This window comes from Mustela nigripes, chromosome 1, assembly GCF_022355385.1.
Source record: "Mustela nigripes isolate SB6536 chromosome 1, MUSNIG.SB6536, whole genome shotgun sequence".
NCBI classification, from domain to species: Eukaryota; Metazoa; Chordata; class Mammalia; order Carnivora; family Mustelidae; genus Mustela; species Mustela nigripes.
The window spans coordinates 60,681,240-60,699,821 of record NC_081557.1 but is presented as its reverse complement, the minus strand read 5'-3'; the positions used below and the strand labels follow the sequence as shown (position 1 = coordinate 60,699,821).

Sequence of the window (18,582 nt, the reverse complement as noted above, 5' to 3'; positions counted from 1 at the left end):
ACTTCCCCTACCACCATCCCCCCTCCTACCAGCATGTCTCTGATATACTCATTTCACTAAAACGGAAAGGATTGATAAGCTGATAACTCCTCCACCAGGTATTCATTGGGTATTAGGTGCCAGGCATTGGCAAAGGGCAGTTTTGCGTGCATTTAGCTAATTTAATCCTCAAAGCAATCCCATGAAGTAAATCAGTATGATGAACCTCTTTTTATAGATACAGGGACGAAGGCTTAGAGACACTTAATATACCATCTTTCTCTTGGGTATTTGCATTTAAACAGTAGACACAGAAGACTGCAGCCAAAAAGTGAACTGGAAAATTCCAAGCATCATGTGGAGGTCATGGGTGAATTCTTTGATTTTTAAAAAGTGTTAGTCTTCCATCAAAGAGGAATATAAATATTTCTTGGTCTTCTAGGAGATGTGTGATGTCTTCTAAAATATTGAGAGCTTTATTTGCGTGTTTACAGATTTCTTAATGCACTGTCTCAGTGAACTCATTTATTTACTGTAGGCTCTCAGCAAAGTAAAGCTCTTTTCCTTTTGTAGACATTTGCCTGAAAAAATTAAGGATGACCAAGAGTTGAAGAACATGAGTGGCCAATGGTTTTATGAAGCCAAGGCAAAAAGGCACAGAGACAGAATTCATGGTGCAGATATCATCAGAGCATCCATGAGAAAGAAGAAACCTCAGGTAGCAGGTGAGTTGATTTGGCTAGGACATTTTGAGCCAGCATTTGTTTGGGAAGTCATTGTCAGGAGTTGGGAAGGGTGTTAGAATCATTACTGAAATCTGCTGAGGGAAGTCATTTAGGGGTATGCTTTGCATATGATTAGTCCTCCAGCTCAATACCTTCTTGCCCTGGATTCAGATGGATGAAGGCAGGGCCAAGGGATTCAGGGTAATATAGAAAAACATCGGAAGTCCTTTAGACACTGTGTTGAGTTGTAGTGGTATAGACAGATGGGTTTATAAGGCATTCCTTTGCTTTTAACTCTGAAGATTTAGAACCATTTCCTCTGAGTAGGATGACAGGAAGAGATTAGCTTCCCTTTCAACAACTTTGACATCTGGTACATCTTTAATCAGCCAAGTGTATCATTTAAGGGACTGTAAAGACAGTATTTTGAGAGCTTCTTTAGAGTTCTGTTGGGTTTTTAAAATAGGTATGGTATGCCCTCTCTTTTACTCTGAGCTAGGCTGTCTCAACTTCTGTCCCTGGGAAGAGCCCCTGTTTATATCTAGTCTGTACCCAATGAGGAAAATAGCTGTCACCTTTTGAACATTTGATACATGATAGGAATTTGCTCTCTATTATTTGTTAACTATAGCAGCTATCTTAAAAAGTAGGTAGCATTGCTCGCATCCCTCTTCATTTTCAAGACCATCCAGGCCTTCAGAAATCTCAGGAGGTAAAGGTTAGTATTGTGGATTCTATTATGTGACAGAAGAAAGTAGACTTCTGTGTAAAGAGACCTGTGGGGAATACCACCCTGGAATGTGAATATTTGGGAGTCGGGAGCCCTCGTATTGCTTCATCTTAACATCAATGTAAAAGCATTCCCGGCACTTACAAGCACTGGGGTCAAAAGCAAGTTTCCTGAGCCTCAGTTTCCAAATCTGTAAACTTGGAAAATAGCAACTTCCTCACAAGGTAGTGCAGGCACAAGAAAATGCTGTGCCTGGCACTTAGCATAATTAATTAATGCTGATTATTTGAAAGGTGCTGGTAAAGAGTCCTGGATGTTCAGAGGCAAGAAGAAGTCACTTCCTGAAGAGGGAGCATGGAGGTTTTATTGGGAAGGCCTTGGCTGGGTATTGAGGAGTATGTAGAATTAGAGACTGGGGGAAGGAAGAGACAGTGGAGAAGAACATTCCAGGCTAGAAACAGTTGTTCCGCTCTGCATTCCAGAGCCCAGCTGCAAGTTGGACACATTGTTGACATCCAGTGAATGCTTGGTAATGATGGTATCTCTGTCCCAAAGAGGACTAGCTGCCCTGAGCATCCCCTGGCCATACATGTTTAGTCCTGACCCCAATTCAGGTGAAATTCACCTAGTGGTGGTCACTCTTTTGCTGGAGTGGTCTCTGGAGTTACCTGCACATGTAAAGGTCCACTCTTAGTCTCAGGAGATTCTGCTTGGGGGAAGCCAAAATCAGGTATAATTTTGCAGTTATAATTCTGACCCTGAGGATTCAGACTCATGAGTGATTGCCTTGTCACTGCAGGAAGACCTGAAGTTCAGGTTTGAGCCTCAGCGATAAGAGCTTTAAGAGTGTTATAGGTCATGGAGGTGAGAGATGACCTTCCTGTCTTCGCTGTTTCTTCTTTCAGCCGAGCAGAGTAAGGAGAGAGCAAATGAGGCAAAGGAAAGTTGGGTAAATAACGTCAACAAGGATGCTTTCCTCCCTCCAGAGCTAACTGGTGCTGTGGGAGAGCCAGAAGATGTAGCCCCAGCAAGCCCAAGGTAAGACCGAGCTCACAAGGACAGTCACTGCATGTGGGATTCATGGCTCAGTGTGCTATGAGCACCAACACCAGACGATTCTCACAGGTACTGTGAAGTACATATGAGAGAAATCTGGGCCTTAACATGGATAAAGCGGAGTACTACTCTTTCCCAGCTTCCAGAATTTCTAATAAATCGGAACATTAAGCAAAACTAAAATGTTGAGGGGGGATTTCTTCTAGCACCAACGATAGCTGGTTTTCCTTTGTATTAATGATTTTACCTTAGAGTAGAATGAAGAGGTACTTCAAAATAAATATAGTCACTTCAGAGAAGAGGTGAGTTATGATCAAATTGTCATAACATGGTGTGATGGCAAAAGCTCAAACACGGGAACCAGACGTGAATTCAAATCCTAAATATGCCATTTATTAGCCATTTAATGATGGGCAAGTCATTTAACCTCTCTTTTCTTAGCTATGGATAGGAATGATAATATAAACCAGGAAAGGCTGTAGTAAGAATTAGTGGTAACATATGTAGAATACCTGACACATAGTAGGTGCTAAGTAAATGGCTCTTCAGGATGCAGGTTGTCCTCAATATTTCAGTCTGATCGTGTTGGTGTTTTCCATACCTGTTACCATCTGCCCGGTCAAAGGGTACATTTGAACCTGATCGTGGAGCTACATTGCCACAGATGTTTTGATGATTTGCTTTCAGGTATGTAGAGATCTTCCCATTAGTGTTCATCCCTTGGGACTGTGGTTGTTATCCTTTGGTGGGAAGACAGATGCATTTTCTCTGTAGCTCCTCAGTGGAGATGATTCAATTCAGAGTCTCCAGCACTGCTGAAGCCCACAATTTTCCTGATGGTACAGCCACCGAGTCAAGTGCCAAGTCTGAGGCACCTGGGGAACAGAGGTGTTCCCAACATAGTTTACAGGTGAGGGAGAGGGTCTGTAATATAGGCATCAATAGACATTTCAGAGCTGAATATGACTAAAGTTACATCACATAGAAAGGGAATACTGATTCTATTAAGGCACCCGTTGTCTATTTCCCTGTTGGAGAGGACTCACTTTGTTTTCCATGGGTGGTAGACTGGACTGCTCCCCCTCTGGGCTGATTTGTAATGTTCTGTTATGTCTGTAGAGGCCATGTTGGCTAGAAGTTAAACAGTAAGTAGCCACTATTTAGCCACTTACTAAAGAGTAAGTAGTCACTATTTTGTGACCTTGTACTAGAAGTGACTTAACTTCTTGAGCCTTTGGTTCCTCAACTGTAAGATGGGATGATAATGATTTGCCAGCAGGATTATTGAGAATTTAATTAGCTAGTAAATGTAGAATTCCTAACATGGTCCACAGCACATAGTAGGCATTCAGTGAATGGAAGTAGGGGCTCTCACAGAGAGTGAGAGCCTATCCCTACCACCTCCCTTTGGTGACTCCCCATTCACCAGCAGTCCCCCAGTGGGATAAAGGATATCCTTCCATAGGGAAAGATGAGACCTGAAGTATTAGAAACTCCAGGAGTGAGAATGAGAGCACAGTCATTTAGAATCACCATCAAGGAGCTGACAGAAGCTCCTAAGAGCCAGTTTGATAGGGGACAAGGATATCAGAACACTGACTGACTAGGTGAGGTGGATACAAGTCCCATAGAAGGAGGAAAGAGATTTGGGGATATCAGAAGACCAACTTAGCTCACTGAACAGTTTTGTGTGGGTCAGACTTCCTGTCCTTCTCCCAAGAACTCATTTCTACCAAAGATCCTGGGGGACAGAGGCACCACTAGCCCAGCTCATTTTCTTCATGACCTCAGGCAGTCTGGTGGGCGTATCTACCCTCTTCCTCAGTTTGAAGCTACTAATACAGCTCCTGCAATTCATGTCTCCAGTATTTCCTGCATTCCTTGTGTGACCTCAGACAAGTCTTTCTGGTCTCATCTATAAATCAGAGCAGAGCTGCCTCACCAGGATATTATGAGATTAAATGAAATGAGATGTAGGAACGACTTAGCATTTCACAGGAAGAAAGAAAATTGGCAATTTCCAGTGGCTTTATAATTATGTGATTGTAACATAGATGAGGTATGGTCGAGAAGGCAAGAATAAAAATGTCAGATGCATCTAGTTTGCTTCCCTCATTACATGACCTGGGTGGTAATCATCCAGAACTGTGGAAGGGGCTGATGTATGCTTCCTCCTTCCCATGTCAGAAACTACTACTTGACTCAGTGTCAGGTCCTTGCGGTGTTTCTCACTTATACTTTAACCTTTGGGAACTGGGTGTGTTAAGTGTATTTTGGGGCTTGTGCTTTTAGAGGAATTGAACTTCAATAGAATGACTCAGTACCTGTCAATATTTTCTTAGCTAGGAGTCAGGTGTCCGGGAGTGTTGTGAGGCAACAGTGACTAGAAATTGAAGTTTCTGAAGGAGTCTTCCTTTTTCTTTCTTTCTTTCTTTTTCTTTCTTTCTTTCTCTTTCTTTCTTTCTTTCTTCCTTTCTTTCTTTCTTTTTTAATTTAAATTCAATTAGCCAATATATAGTACATGTAGTGTTCAATAATTCATCAGTTGCATGTAACACCCAGTGCTCATTAGATCACATGCCCTCCTTAATGCCCATCATCTAGTTACCCCTCCCCCCGACTCACCTCCCCTGCAGCAACGCCCAGTTTGTTTCCCATCATTAAGAGTCTCTCATGGTTTTTCTCCCCTCTCTCATGACTTCCCATTCAGTTTTCCTCCCCTCCCTTATGATCCTCTGCTCTGAAACTAAAAGGTAGTATGCTGAGTGAAATAAGTCAATTGGAAAAAGGCAATTATCATATGGTTTCACTCATATGTGGAATATATGAAGGAGTTTTTCTAATAGACTCTGTGGCAAGATTCCTTCTTTCTATGAGCACAATTCTGTGTGGTCCTGCCTGGGAAGAACTGAATCACTGTGGGTGCCCAGCATGAACTCAACTACCATCCCATACCTGTGTTTTTCACAACTCATCTTTGTTTGCACCTGTCACATGAGGAAGCAGAGAGAGGCTTAATGAACAAAGGATCAGAGAGTGCGGTTTTCTTTAGATTGGCAAAGGAAAGACTCCAAATGCTTACAGTTCCAATGCTGGTTGCTGAATTTTAAGGGCAGTGTTGGTGCCAACTGTGGTAAAAGGCTAGTGAATTCATTTCCTAAAAAGTTTGTATTTCTAGTCATCACAGATCAGTACCTTTTATAAAATATAACAAAAAAAATACAGAAAGCAACAAAGGCATGCAAAATATAAACCCTTGATCATGTGCTAGGATGTCTCAGCAAATTGCTATAAATGATTCTAAATGAATACTCTCAATTTCTGTATTTAGCTCATTGTGAACCAGTAACAATTCTCAGACTGGCACTGGTCCATGAACCACACCTTATATACATGTCCTTTCCATAATAGTCCACAGGGCATGGCTGAGCCAAAGTGGGGAGTACACCATAAAGATGTGAGAAGCTCTTCCCATGGGGTCAGGACCCTACCATAAAGAAGGTATAACATGTCTTGACTATGGAGGGAGACCTGCTCTGGAATGAGAAGACCTTCTTTTGCTACATATTCTATGAAACAAGGTTGGGTGCCCTGAGCAACACTGAAAGTCTAGTAGCATCTCTACTGACAAGGACCATGGATGTTTCTACTGTTGGTGCTTCTTTGGTCTGAAGAAACCTGGAAATGGACTGGTCTTATAGTTTCTGACTCTCTTTAACCTCCTCCTTGAAGATAGTCTCTGTGAAGACTGGAATAGTTTATATTGTCTTAGCTCTGTGGCCTCACATGGGGCCAGTACTCTAAAAAGAAAAAAAAAAAAAAAAGATCGTTTCTCAAGTGTGTCCCAAGCTTCCCAATTCTTTCTTCCTTCTGATTCCTCTTCCCACGCCCTTCCCCTCCCACATCCCTCAGTTGCCTGGTAGCCTCTCCTTTCTCCTCTAAAGGGATACATTCCACTTAAAGGAATACTTGACTTTGTAATAACTTAAGCCTGTGTGGATGGAAATGTTGAGCTTCTTGTCTTTTCTCAGTAGTCACCCTACTGAAACATGAGTCTGAGCATGTTTGTGGCATCCTAACACACAGACCAAGTCGTTCTTATCATGTGTATAATGCAGATGAGGGCATTTCATTGAAAGGAAGCAGAGGTCTGTCATGTAACTGTCTCCAACACTATGTGGATTTTCTGCTGGGAGGACTTCCAGTTCCTCGGGGTTTCTGAAGTTTAAAGAATTACCTTTTGAATACAGAAAGGTCAGAGGCTTCAACCAGGGGAAGCAAGGTGTTAGATGCTGAGAAGACTATGTTAGGGGCTGTGGGCATCTGAGCCAGGGAAGCTTCTAGAAGCTGCTTCTGTAGGGCAGCTCTTGGAAGATGAGAAGGATTATGGCAGGTAGGCATGGGCAAAGAACAATAAAGGCAGACAGGTTGATGTGGGGGTCTGGCATGTTGGAAACGTGGAAAGGGTCTAGTCTGATGGGTCTGCTGTGTGAGTGGTGGGCAGTCAGGCTGGAGGAAGAGGCTGGGCCCAGATTGTCAAGAGCCCTGTGTTGGCCAAAAGGCTGGACTTTTTCCTTAAGTCACAAGAAGCCATTAAATGACTTTTTGATCAAGTTTACTTTTTAGAGTGATCACTCTGGTAACTCTGTGGAAGATGGGGTTAGAAAGTTCAATTAGAACATTGTAACAGAAGGGGTGCCTGGGTCGCTCAGTGGGTTAAGCTTCTACCTTCAGCTCCGGTCATGGTCTCAGAGTCCTGGGATCAAGCCCACATCCGGCTCTCTGCTCAGCAGGGAGTCTGCTTCCCCCTCTCTGCCTGCTTCTCTGCCTACTTGTGATCTCTCTCTGTCAAATAAATAAATAAAATCTTAAAGAGAAAAAAGAACATTATAACAGAAGCTTAGGTGACAGATGGTAAGAACCTAATGAAGGGAATGGAGAAAAGAGCAAAGGTATGGTGAAGCTTTAGAAATGAAATTAGAAGAAATTTGAAGGGTTGGTCGGTTACAGGTATCTGATAATCTATAAAGGATATGTGGGTCATTTGATGAGAAGTTCTCAACTCGGACCTGTAGATCAGAACTGCTCAAGGAACTTTTAAAAATCCAGATACCAAAGGCTGAGTGTCCCTGCATTTCTTTCAGGGCTGAGGACATAGGTACTCTTTACTACCATGTCCCAAGCATCTAACACGTGGTACGTACTTATGAATAAGTACCTGTAGAATGAATGAATGAATGAATGCCAGCACCCTCTCTTACTGTCCTTCAGCACACTTCTCACTACCTGACTTCGTGTTATATATTTATTGTGTGTATGTATTTTCCCTTCCCCCCAGATCCTTGAGGAAAAGGACCTTTTGTTTATTGCTGATTGTTTCACTACACTATTCCTAGCACCTAACAGTGCCCAACAAGTGTCTTGTGGAATGAGTGAATGAATGAATGAAGAATAGTGAGAGTCCAACCAACTAAATGAAAATAGTTGATGAGATAATTATGAAATAAAGAATAATGGTGAATGAGGGTTAACGAACAAATGAATGATTCGATGAAGCAATTTGCAGCTCAGGAAGTGAGTCGAAAGAGGAAAAGGGAAAAAGTTAAACTCCAAGAGCGGGACTGACAGCCTCCAGTCTTCATTGCTGTGCGTTACTGAGAATCTCTCAGTTCAGTGGGCTCTGGTGGTTATACCATGATGATATACCGTGAGCTCCGGTGATTATAAAAGATGGAAGAGATTGGGAGGAGTATTCTCACGTTTGGACGACTACAAGAAAGGGAAGGGCATTCGGGATAGAGAACTGGAAGGCACGGAGGCAGGAGGGAGCTTGGCTGCTCCAGAGATTTGTCATGTCCATTAATCAAAAACATCTTTAGAGAATGAATATCTCCAAAATGAGTTCAGGTAGAACAAGGCAAAGCCTTCCCTGGGGTATTTCTCTCCATGACATTAGCACTTCCCTGTGACGTGGAGAAAGCAATGAGTTTTCTTACAAGGGAAGCTGCGCGTCCTCACATCACTTTGTTTTTGGTGGAATTAAAACACTGTTTTGTTGAACGTTGTAATGAATAAAAAGGCTAGTCTTTAAGCTTCACTGCCCGTGCTTCAGTAATAATTCTGCCACCGATCTCCCTCTTCTCTTCTGCTGAATGGGAACCAGGCAAATTCAAACCATGTCTTAGTTCTGAAATAGTATTTTTTTTTTCTACTAATGTTCTTTTCCCTGGAAGGCTTTTGTTTTATCTCTCTCTCAATCTCAATCTCTGTCTTTCTCCCTCTTCCCGCATTTCTTTCTTACAGAAGGATTAGCTATTTACCTCCATCACCTCAATAACAAGATCAATGTGAGCCTCTTGCTCCCAGGGGCAAGGTAGAGGTGAGCCGATCTATGGACAGCGCATTTGATCTTTTGTTCTTGGATGCACTGCATATCCAGGGAGTGACCGTGGTTCTGCCTCACAGAACCACTTCTATGGAGCTCTTTAAAACAATCTTTCTTCATCCTGTAGGATCTTGGATTTACTCAAATCACTTTTGGTGGAAATAGTTGCACTGTGACATCCGTGTGAGAGCAATGTGTAGCGTGCAGTGTGGTGGCCCCACACAAGTCATGTTTTACTTCAGGAACTATCGACTTGAAAGGCTTGGCCCAGCATATTTTCTAATTTACTTCTCTCCATTTATCCCCAAGCCATTTCTTTTGTTTATTTACGTGATGGGGCTTCACTGAGTGTCACTTGGCCAGCATGGCGCTGGGCGCAGGGGGTGTGACACAGCATTTGCTTCCAAGTTTCTCATCGTCCAAAGGGAGAGGTCAACAACAATGATGACGACACATGACAAAAATCACTTGCAGAATTTGCTTCTGGTTCAATACTGTTAATATGTAAGCTGCAAAATGCCTCAAAAGAAGGCATAAGATGTCGGCTGTAATTTTTAACTTTTTTTTTTTTTTTTTTTTTTTTTTAGAGGGAAAGGTCAGTTAAGGTTCAAAAGCTCTTAAAAGTTGCTTTCATGGGGTGCGTGGGTGGCTCAGAGGGCTAAGCCCCTGCCTTCGGCTCAGGTCATTGTCTCAGGGTCCTGGGATCGAACCCTGCATCAGGCTCCCTACTCAGTGGGGGGCCTGCTTCTCCCTCTCTCTCTGCCTTTCTGCCTACTTGTGATCTCTCTCTCTCTATCTCTGTCAAATAAATAAATAAATAAAATCTTAAAAAAAATTTGCTTTCATGTGCTTTGAAGCACTTTAGGGCTGGACAGAGAAGCAGATGGGGTATCTAGCTGCCTAAGTGGTGTGATCGAAAACCCCACCTCTTTCCCCAGCGTCCCTGCCACAGTACCGAACATGATTATTCTGTAGAGCTGAGTCTTCAGAGACTCGTGTTAAAAAAGCAGATACTTTGAACCTTAATGCCAATATCACAATTTAATACTTTAATAGTTCTCCCCACAAAGTGAGCACATTTTGTCTAAGTGTTCCTTCTGGTATTGCAGATAGTTTTTGAAGGGTGCCTGAGGGAAGAATTACAAGCACAAGGTGTGGAATTTGGCTTGCTCTGGTTTAAAAAGCTCATCTTGTGGAATGTATTGGATATCTTTTATATGCAGGATACAGTCTCCTGCCTCTGAGAGGGATTCCAAGAAACAAAGACACATTATCTGGCTATAAAGCGACTATACTCTCTTAGGATAAACTATGGATCCTTTATGTGAATATCTGATCACATGATAACAAATAGCGCCAGGCAGAGAGCACATTCCTGATCCAAAGTACCAAGGAAATGTGCTGCAAGATTGGAGACAAGGGTACCCACTTCCAGTTGGGCTGATAGAGGAACATCGCATGAGGGTGAAATTTGGCCTGGGCTTGGAGATAACAGCAAGGATTTGGGCGGAAAGCCTAGCAAATACACAAGGGCAGGGCTAGGGGATAGGCTGAGTGCAGATAGCAACCAGGCAAGGAAATTTTGGGGATAATGAGTAGACAGACAACTTCATTTGGCATGAAGGGTCAACAGGAAAGAAGAGGGGGAAAGTACGTTGGGTAGATGGCAGAACATCTCCCGTTGCTTCCGGACAAATTCAGACTTCATTCCACAGGCCTTGGGGATCCAGGGATAGGTAAGGAGCAGTAGAGGGACATGGTGGTCAAAGTTGTGTTTGAGACCATCCCAGCTTAGTGGCAGAATGCTGAGTAGGTTAGAAAAACAGGACTTCAGTATCAGGAGGTCAGATGTGAACCTAATCGAATCAACAGAAATACAGGAGGTGACAGTAGAAGTGGAAAGGAAGTGATGGATGTGAGAGTCACTGGGAAGGAAGAATCACCTGGACCCCAGTCCCCTTGCTATGAACCATTGCTTTATTAATGTGAGAAGTCAGAGGCAGGATAGCCTAGCCATGACAATGTGTGTCTTTGGGGTCACAGTCAGATACCTGCCTCAAATCCCCAGCTCTTCATTAATACATTTTGTGACATTGAACAGATTCCTTAGCTTCCCCAAGCCTCAGTTTTCTCTATGAGTAAAACTCATAGAGGTGTTGCAGAAAGCAGTTGAAAATTCTATGTTTGCTGTAATGGTTCTTGCCAAATAGTAGGCAGGCATGCAAAACATTGCTGTATTCCTCAAGAGAAGCAAAGCCAGACCTTAATCTAAGAAGTTGCTGTATTTTCACAGACAAACTTGGAGGTCTAAGACTCTTATTTTCATTTTTTCAAAGTAAGCAGACTAACCAAGTAGCTAACCCTGTGTCCCACCCCCATTTCACTTTCCCCTCTCCCAGCCACACAGTAACATAGCAAATGCTGTGTGTTTCTGTATTTAGTGACTGGCCCTGTGCTCTGAATGTGTCATTTCTTCCTCTTTTGCTTTCTAAGCAAATACAAACAAAGGCATTTTTTAAAAAAAATCTAAATAATATGCCTCCTTGTTGCTTGGCAAATAACATGAATTTTAAAAGGAAGAGTCATGGTTACGTATCGGCTGCTGCCTTCCCTGGTGCTGGCTCAGTGGCCTTCATCTTTTCAGTCGGTCACTGTAGTTTTGCACGAGCTGCTCTACACAGCATCGCAGGGGGTTATAAAGATGGTCAAGATGGTACTCCTGGAGGATCTCCTGTTTCCTGGGAGAGATGATACGTACACACAGAATGAGGTTGCACAGTAGACATGAGGCACATGGCTGGGTGGAGTCTAGTAAGAGAGAGACTGGTTTCATGTCTGGTTTTATGAGGTGAAATATACACATTCAGAGCTGAGGCCCGGGAGGCCCAGGAACTGGGTTTCCAAGGAGCAGAGAGGGCAAAGCGTCGCGTCCCTGCTTATCCTTTGTTCTTGCTGAGTGGGAGGAGAATGGAGGACCGTGGTAGGAGAAGATGGGTGTTCCATGGACTGCCCCAACCAGCAACACTGGGCTCAGGTCCTCTGATCATGTGATTGCTTTATGTAAATTGTTCTGAGACAGCCTGCCATGTGCTATAAAGTTCCTCATGTCCCTCCATGGTTCCTGAAAATGGCAGTCAAGAGAAATTGCTTTCTAGTCCTGGGCTCTTGGCTGTGCATTCTCTTACTGACCAGGTCTTTTTTTTTTTTTTTTTTTTTAAACATTGGATGACTTGATAGAAATGTGTGCCCACCTGTTGTGAGAATTGCCTTCTGTAATGTGTTTTTCTATTAGTCTTAATTCTGGCTCCACTGTAAATCCCCATTCTTCTTCCCTGCCCTTCCCCTCCCCATCCATTTCCCCTCTTATTCACACCCATGTGATCAAGATGTATCTTACACACATCTGCCTCAGCTGCTGTAATTCTTTTCTGGAACAATGAGGAAGGTAATGAAAGGAAGAACGACTCCTTCTGAAGTTCACCCTCTTCCCGGGATTAAGTCTGTGCAAAAAGAACAACTGAAGCGCAGAAGGAAGGAAGGGAAACAAAGCCGCAGGGAAGTGGAGCTCACGACTGCAGCCACCATATTCTTGGGCCCGGCTCTGTGGCCTGGGGGCAGATGGTTTCCTCCCCAAACTCCAGTTCCTTTGCTGCATGGTGGAAAGCCAGTGCCTTCCTGGGTATTTTCCAAGTTGTTGACTCTGTGATGTCACTAAGAGAACAGGTCTAAGTGGGCACAGTGGTTTCAGCCAATAGTGACTTCACCTGTCATGCCTGAGGCAAGGCCACTGGAGCAGGACGTGGAGCAGGTGCTTCTCCTCCCCCTCTAGAGCCCCTCTGACTCTCCTTGTCCCTTCTTCCTCGGTAGCCATGGGAGTGTCAGCTCAGGAGGGAGCCCTGTGAAACTCACTTTTCTCCATTTACTCTCACCCTGCTCTCATCCTAGGGCTTGGATAGAGACTCTTCTTGCTTCTTCTGAGCCAGCGGCTGCAGTGCTTGGCCTTATCCCTCTTGTGTGTGGACAAGAACTTGCTGGCCAGCCTGGAGGGTGGGGTTGAGAGTCCTCAGCAAGTTGTCGGCCCGCACCAGGCTCCCTGCACGGCATCCCTTAGATCTGCTGTCAAGTTACTGGTCTCACCTGAATCTTTTCTTCAGTCACTTCCTCCTGAGTTAGAGTAAGCACTGCCATTCTGTGAAATCATGCCATAAAAGTCTTTGGGGCTTTATTTAAACAGCAGTGTCTGCCGCTGCACCACCCCCAAACACCTCCCCCACCCCCACCCCTGCCTTGAGATGAGTTCCTCCCTGTCATCCACATCTGATTAGATTCTGACTTGGAGATGAGCCATTTCTACAAATTTACACTGTGCACCTCTTGTGTGCTTGGTACCGTGATAAAAACTGGACAGCTTCTGCTGGATGGTTTTGCTTGTCTCATGCCTGTCTTTTCTTTCTGCTCTGCCCCTGCCTTTGCTTTGCTGCTTACTCATCTCTAGGCCCCAACTCCCTCTCCCTTCCTGGTGTTTGATTTTACAGATTTTCTCTGCTGTCCTGTATTAAGAGCTTTCAGCTTCAGTGGCACAATTTACTCTTTCTCAAAGGCTGAGGGTTTATTCTCTGAATTGTTTCTTTTGCAGTGCTAGCGTGGTCAGTCCAGCCTCAACCGTGATGGATACATTACAGGAAAACAGGAGGAAGTCAGCTGTGTCTCCGGCTAAGGTAGACTGAGCTCAGACTCCGAAGCTCTCATCTTTGGCAAGAATGACATTTTTCTCACTTTAGCAAAGCACCATGAAATAAAGGGGATTTTTTTTTTTTTTTGCACCAAAATCAGATGATTTTTACTATTTAATGTAAGAAGACTCTCTTGTGGTGGAAAAGTTGATGAATACCATGTTTCTGCATTGCTGAAGACTCTAATTTCTTGCCCAGGAGAATAAAAAGTCTCAAGCTACTGGGGGGTGTTTCTTTTTAAGCATTCCGTGACTTGTTAGTCCCATATCAATCCAAATTCTTCCTCTTGACTTCCTGAATCTCTGTTAGAGGTCTGCTTGTGGAAGTGGATTGCCAATTTATGAAACTCTGGACAGCAAACATTGATACTCAGTTTTATATTAATAAAAAATTCTATTTACTGATCCCCTTTCTGTCATTGGAATTGATGATCATAATAGTGATAATGAAACACTTCAAATACTTTGATAAGTGTCTTTTAATTCTTTATAGGAAAGGTCATTTACAATTATATTTAGTTCAGCTTCAGTCTAGCACAGCAAGAGTCTCATGTGGTAAAAAGAGCATACATGAGGCAGGGCGGGGGTGGGGTATGGGGATTCTGCCCTGATTAGTCTCAGATTTACCCTAACCTTGATGATTCTATATTTTGTCTAACTTTATAAGACTCTGGATTATGAGTATATTTTATATAGTTTAATTTTTCTCTGGCATCTATGGTAACTCTTAGCTAGCCACATTAACCAGGACAGTAATTTTTCAAACAGGCCAGGTAGAGTTTACTGGATAAAACTATCAATACTGGTGATAATAAGCATTTGCTAACACTGAGTTGCTGCTATGACATTTAAAATGAGTTTAATAAGCAATCTTTTTCCCCAGCAAAGGAAGAATCCATTTAATAGCTCCAAGTTGCCAGAAGATCAGTTATCTCAACAAACCAAAAGTGAGCCGTCAACAGATGGAAAGGCTGATTTCTTTCAGACTCCAAAAGAAGGTAAATATTATTTTTATGGACTAGATATTTTTATCTTTGTTATCTGTGGACTAAGGGAAATTCTTAGAGTTCCTTTAACTAAAATAACTTCCGAGGGAAAGTGAAAAGTCCTGATGGTTTTCTTATTTTACTATGCCCATTGGTTCCCTGCCTGAGGGAAGGAAGCAGAAATTTTAGAAACTGGAAGTTCATGCATTCCAGTCTTAGAACTGACACTTGTTGTTTGACCTCTGGGCCTTGGGTTCCCCCTCAGTAAACAAGGCAATTTTTGACCAGAGGCATTCAGTCATTCATTTCATGGCACATATTGGATATCTCCCACATGCAGACACACTTCGTGTGAAATTAAGACTTTGCCTCAAGAAAAAAAAAGCCACTTGATAACGTTGTGATTCTCTGATCTGTAATTATCAGCCTGGTCTCTGAGGAGGCATTTGGTCAGGTTTGTGGCTTAATTGATTTAAGTCTGTGTCTTATGGAATTTTACCATTATCCTATGCCATTATGAAGAAATACTAGAAAATTCAGTCTCTTCCAAAGCAACTGTAAAAAGATTCCACAGGCATTAAATATTGGACAAGGGGTAGAAAATTAACATTGAGTAGTGGAGTTGGAGTTGGAGTTATCCTGTTTTAATATTAGCATTTTTCCTTCTCTATTGGATACATATTATGTTATATAGAATATTTTACAGAAAAAAAGGGCACTGGAACATGCTACCTATTTTTTTTAACTTTCTGAAAAAATTAATTTTTGTTTTTATTTTAAATATTTACTTATTTTGAGAGAGAGAGAGAGAAAGAAAGCAGGAAGGTGGGGGTGGAGGGAAAGGAGAGAGAGTCTCAAGCAGACTCCATGCAGAGCACAGAGCCTGACTTGGGGCTTGATCTCACCACCCAGAGATCATGACCAGAGCTGAAACCAAGAGTCAGACACTTCTAACCAACTGCACCACCCAGAGTCCCTGAAAAATTAATTTTTTGTTTTAGAGATTTTCTTTTTAAAAATATTAATTTTTTTTTTTTTTTTTTTTTAGAAAATTAAGTTCCTTAGGGTGCCCGGGTGGCTCAGTCAGTTAAGCATCTGCCTTTAGCTCAGGTCATGATCCGGGGGTCCTGGGATTGAGCCCCGCATTGGCTCCCTGATCAGCAGGGAACCTGCTTCTCCTTCCCCCTCTTGGCATCCCTATGCCCTCTATCTCTCTTTCTCTCAAAAAAATAAATAAAATCTTAAAAAAAAAAAAAGAAAATTAAGTTCCTTTTTCTGGTTTCCATATATAAATTTTTTAAAGTGCCTTCTATGTTTTTCCTTAGCCTCCTTAAGGAGTTTTAAAAATCTTTTCTAAAATTATTTTATTGAATATAAAAATACCACAAAGTATGTATGTAAAGCACAGTAATCTTAAATGTATGGTTCAATGAAGTTTGTGCCTGAATTTTTAAATGTTTTTTAATTAGGTCTGCACTTATGATAATACTTTATTGTCTTTAATATTTTACTACTTTTGCTATATGTAGACTAAGTTTATGTTAGGTGTTTTAAATTATATAGCTATTCTCCATTTGACATGTCAACTAATGTGTTTTAATTTACAGGTGAATTGTCAGAGTCCAAAGAAGACTCATCTATCCCAGAAACTTCAAGCCAAAATTCAGAGAAAACAAAACAGACATTTCCAGGCCCCGAGAACAGATCTCAGGTCAAAGCTCCAATCCCCAAAGCCAGGAAAATGCTCCCCAAATCACATGAGTTAAAGCTCAATGATAACCAGTCTTTTCCCCGACAAAGGACAGACTCCCTGAGCACAAGGGCGCCTCCCAGAGGGATCCTGAAACGCAACTCCAGTTCCAGCAGCACAGACTCAGAAACAGTGCGTTTTCATCAGAACTTGGAACCCAAAACCAAAATGGTGGCCCCTGGCCTCACCATCCATGAGAGAATTTCTGAGAAGGAGCATTCTTTAGAAGGTGACTCCTCCTCAAACTCCCTGGAGCCATTAAAGCATGTGAGATTCTCTGCAGTGAAGGATGAACTCCCCCAGAGACCAGGGCTAAGCCGTGGCCGGGAAGTAGGAGAATTCAGTGTTTTAGAATCTGACAGGTTAAAGAATGGAACAGAAGATGATGTGGATGTCGATGAGTTTTGCAATGACCCTCAGCCTTCTCAATACAGGAAGCCTTTGCCTTTACATCAGTCAGCCTCAAACCTGACAGCATCCAAAAATGAAAAACATCAGCCAATGGCTTCTGGTTCTTTTCCAGTTAATGGACATCATTCTCCCTCAGAAGTTTTAGCTGCAAGACCAGAGTCCATTGAAAATTCATCCACCATCAATGAACACAAAGCTAAACCATCAGAATTATCACAACTTGAATCAGAATTGTCCAAAAGCCCTGCTGGTAAGAAACTTGTTATTACTAGACTATAAAAACCAACCCATGGGCTTAGAATGGCCAGGCCAGGCCTGTAGAAGCCCTGTTTGACCTCCTAGACATTCCAGCTACAGTTCAGACAGGTGCCACTGGGGAATGATTATAGTACCTCTTTTTTTTTTTTTTTTTTAAGATTTTATTTATTTGTGTGAGAGAGAAAGCATGTGCCCAAGCAGGGGGAGTGGCAGGCAGAGGGAGAAGCAAGCTTCCTGGTGAGCAAGAAGCCTAATGTGGGACTCAGTCCTATGACCCTGGGGATCATGACCTGAGCTGAAGGCAGAGGCTTAACTGACTGAGCCTCCCACGCATCCTGATTATACTATCTATTAATGGGTTTGGAAGTTTTCCTCAATCATCAATAGCTAAAGGGCTAACTAAAACAAAAACCAGGATAGCATAGTTTCTGCCTATTATACTTTTCCCTAAAAAATGTAACTATAAATTATTTAACCAAATTACAGTGTTTTGAATTAAATCAAGGTATGTATATAGAGTAAGAATTAAATATATACTAATACCTTTGTACAAAATATATTATCCACCTAATGCATATTTATTAATTACCATTCAATTAAACTTTGGGCTTTTTGAAAGATGTTAAGTAATCGCTACATCCAATGTGAGGCTGGGATTCACAACCCCAAGATCCAGAGTTGCACACCCCACTGGTAGGCCAACTGGGCTCCCCAGTTTTTTTAGTCTCAGAAAAACCTTCTTTTTTTTTTAAAATTTGAGAGAGAGACAGAGCGTGAGTAGGGGGAGGAGCAGAGGGAAAGGGACAAGTAGCCTCCTTGATGAGCACAGAGCCCAGTGCTGGGCTCAATCCAAGGACCCTGAGATCATGACCTGAGCCAGAATCAGATGCTTAACCAACTGAGCCATGCCGGTGCCCCAAACCTTCATTTTCTTAGCCATTTATTCTTAGATGTTAAAAGTGCTGAAGGAACTTTCTCCTTCAGCTGCTGTGAACTGAGAGGCAAAGAGAATACTGCTTTTCCCTGCTGCCTAGCTCACTAGGTCTTGAAGATCTTACACCTCTCAAGGGATGAGACACTGTTTTCCCATACAATAATTCATATGTTTTAAAAAACAAACAATGAAAGAAATCATGCTGTGTTTTCTCTCCCATCTTCAATAAGTGTTCCTCCGGCCCTGTGATAATTTCTTTATAGTCAGGAGAATTTACAGTGGCCGCAGTCCCATGTCCGATGTACTTGTTCTCCCCCTTCCTTACTAGTCAGCAGGAAGTGAACCCTGCGTCACTTTGCTTGGCCCGACAGTTCTATACTTGTTCAGATCAATCCTCTTCTTCAAGAGCAAAGCACTTTCAATTACCCATCCCTGCACTCCAGACATTTTAATCATTTGAACACAAAGGAATTTTTTTTTAATTAAAAATGAGTAGGTGCTTGTTCAATGAAAAAAAACCCTTCATATTAAAGGAACTTACTGAAGTTTGACGAACATGGACAAATAACTGGATGGTGCTCACTTAAGTGCTTATTCAAAAGATGAAAAAAATTCTTTAATGTTTTCCTTTACTAT

The 18,582-nt window shown here is 42.3% G+C and overlaps 1 protein-coding gene across 3 annotated transcripts in view; it reads left to right on the top strand.

The window, feature by feature from the left end:
• SYTL2 (synaptotagmin like 2) overlaps window positions 1-18,582 on the top strand; it is a 120,121-nt gene that overhangs the window by 67,232 nt on the left and 34,307 nt on the right. For all 3 annotated transcript variants that reach the window (XM_059412196.1, XM_059412192.1, XM_059412184.1), the window contains exons 3-7: window positions 553-704; window positions 2,340-2,472; window positions 13,512-13,593; window positions 14,491-14,605; window positions 16,201-17,004. In XM_059412196.1, the coding sequence (XP_059268179.1) occupies window positions 553-704; window positions 2,340-2,472; window positions 13,512-13,593; window positions 14,491-14,605; window positions 16,201-17,004 (1,286 nt within the window). The remainder of the gene's footprint in view (window positions 1-552; window positions 705-2,339; window positions 2,473-13,511; window positions 13,594-14,490; window positions 14,606-16,200; window positions 17,005-18,582) is intronic.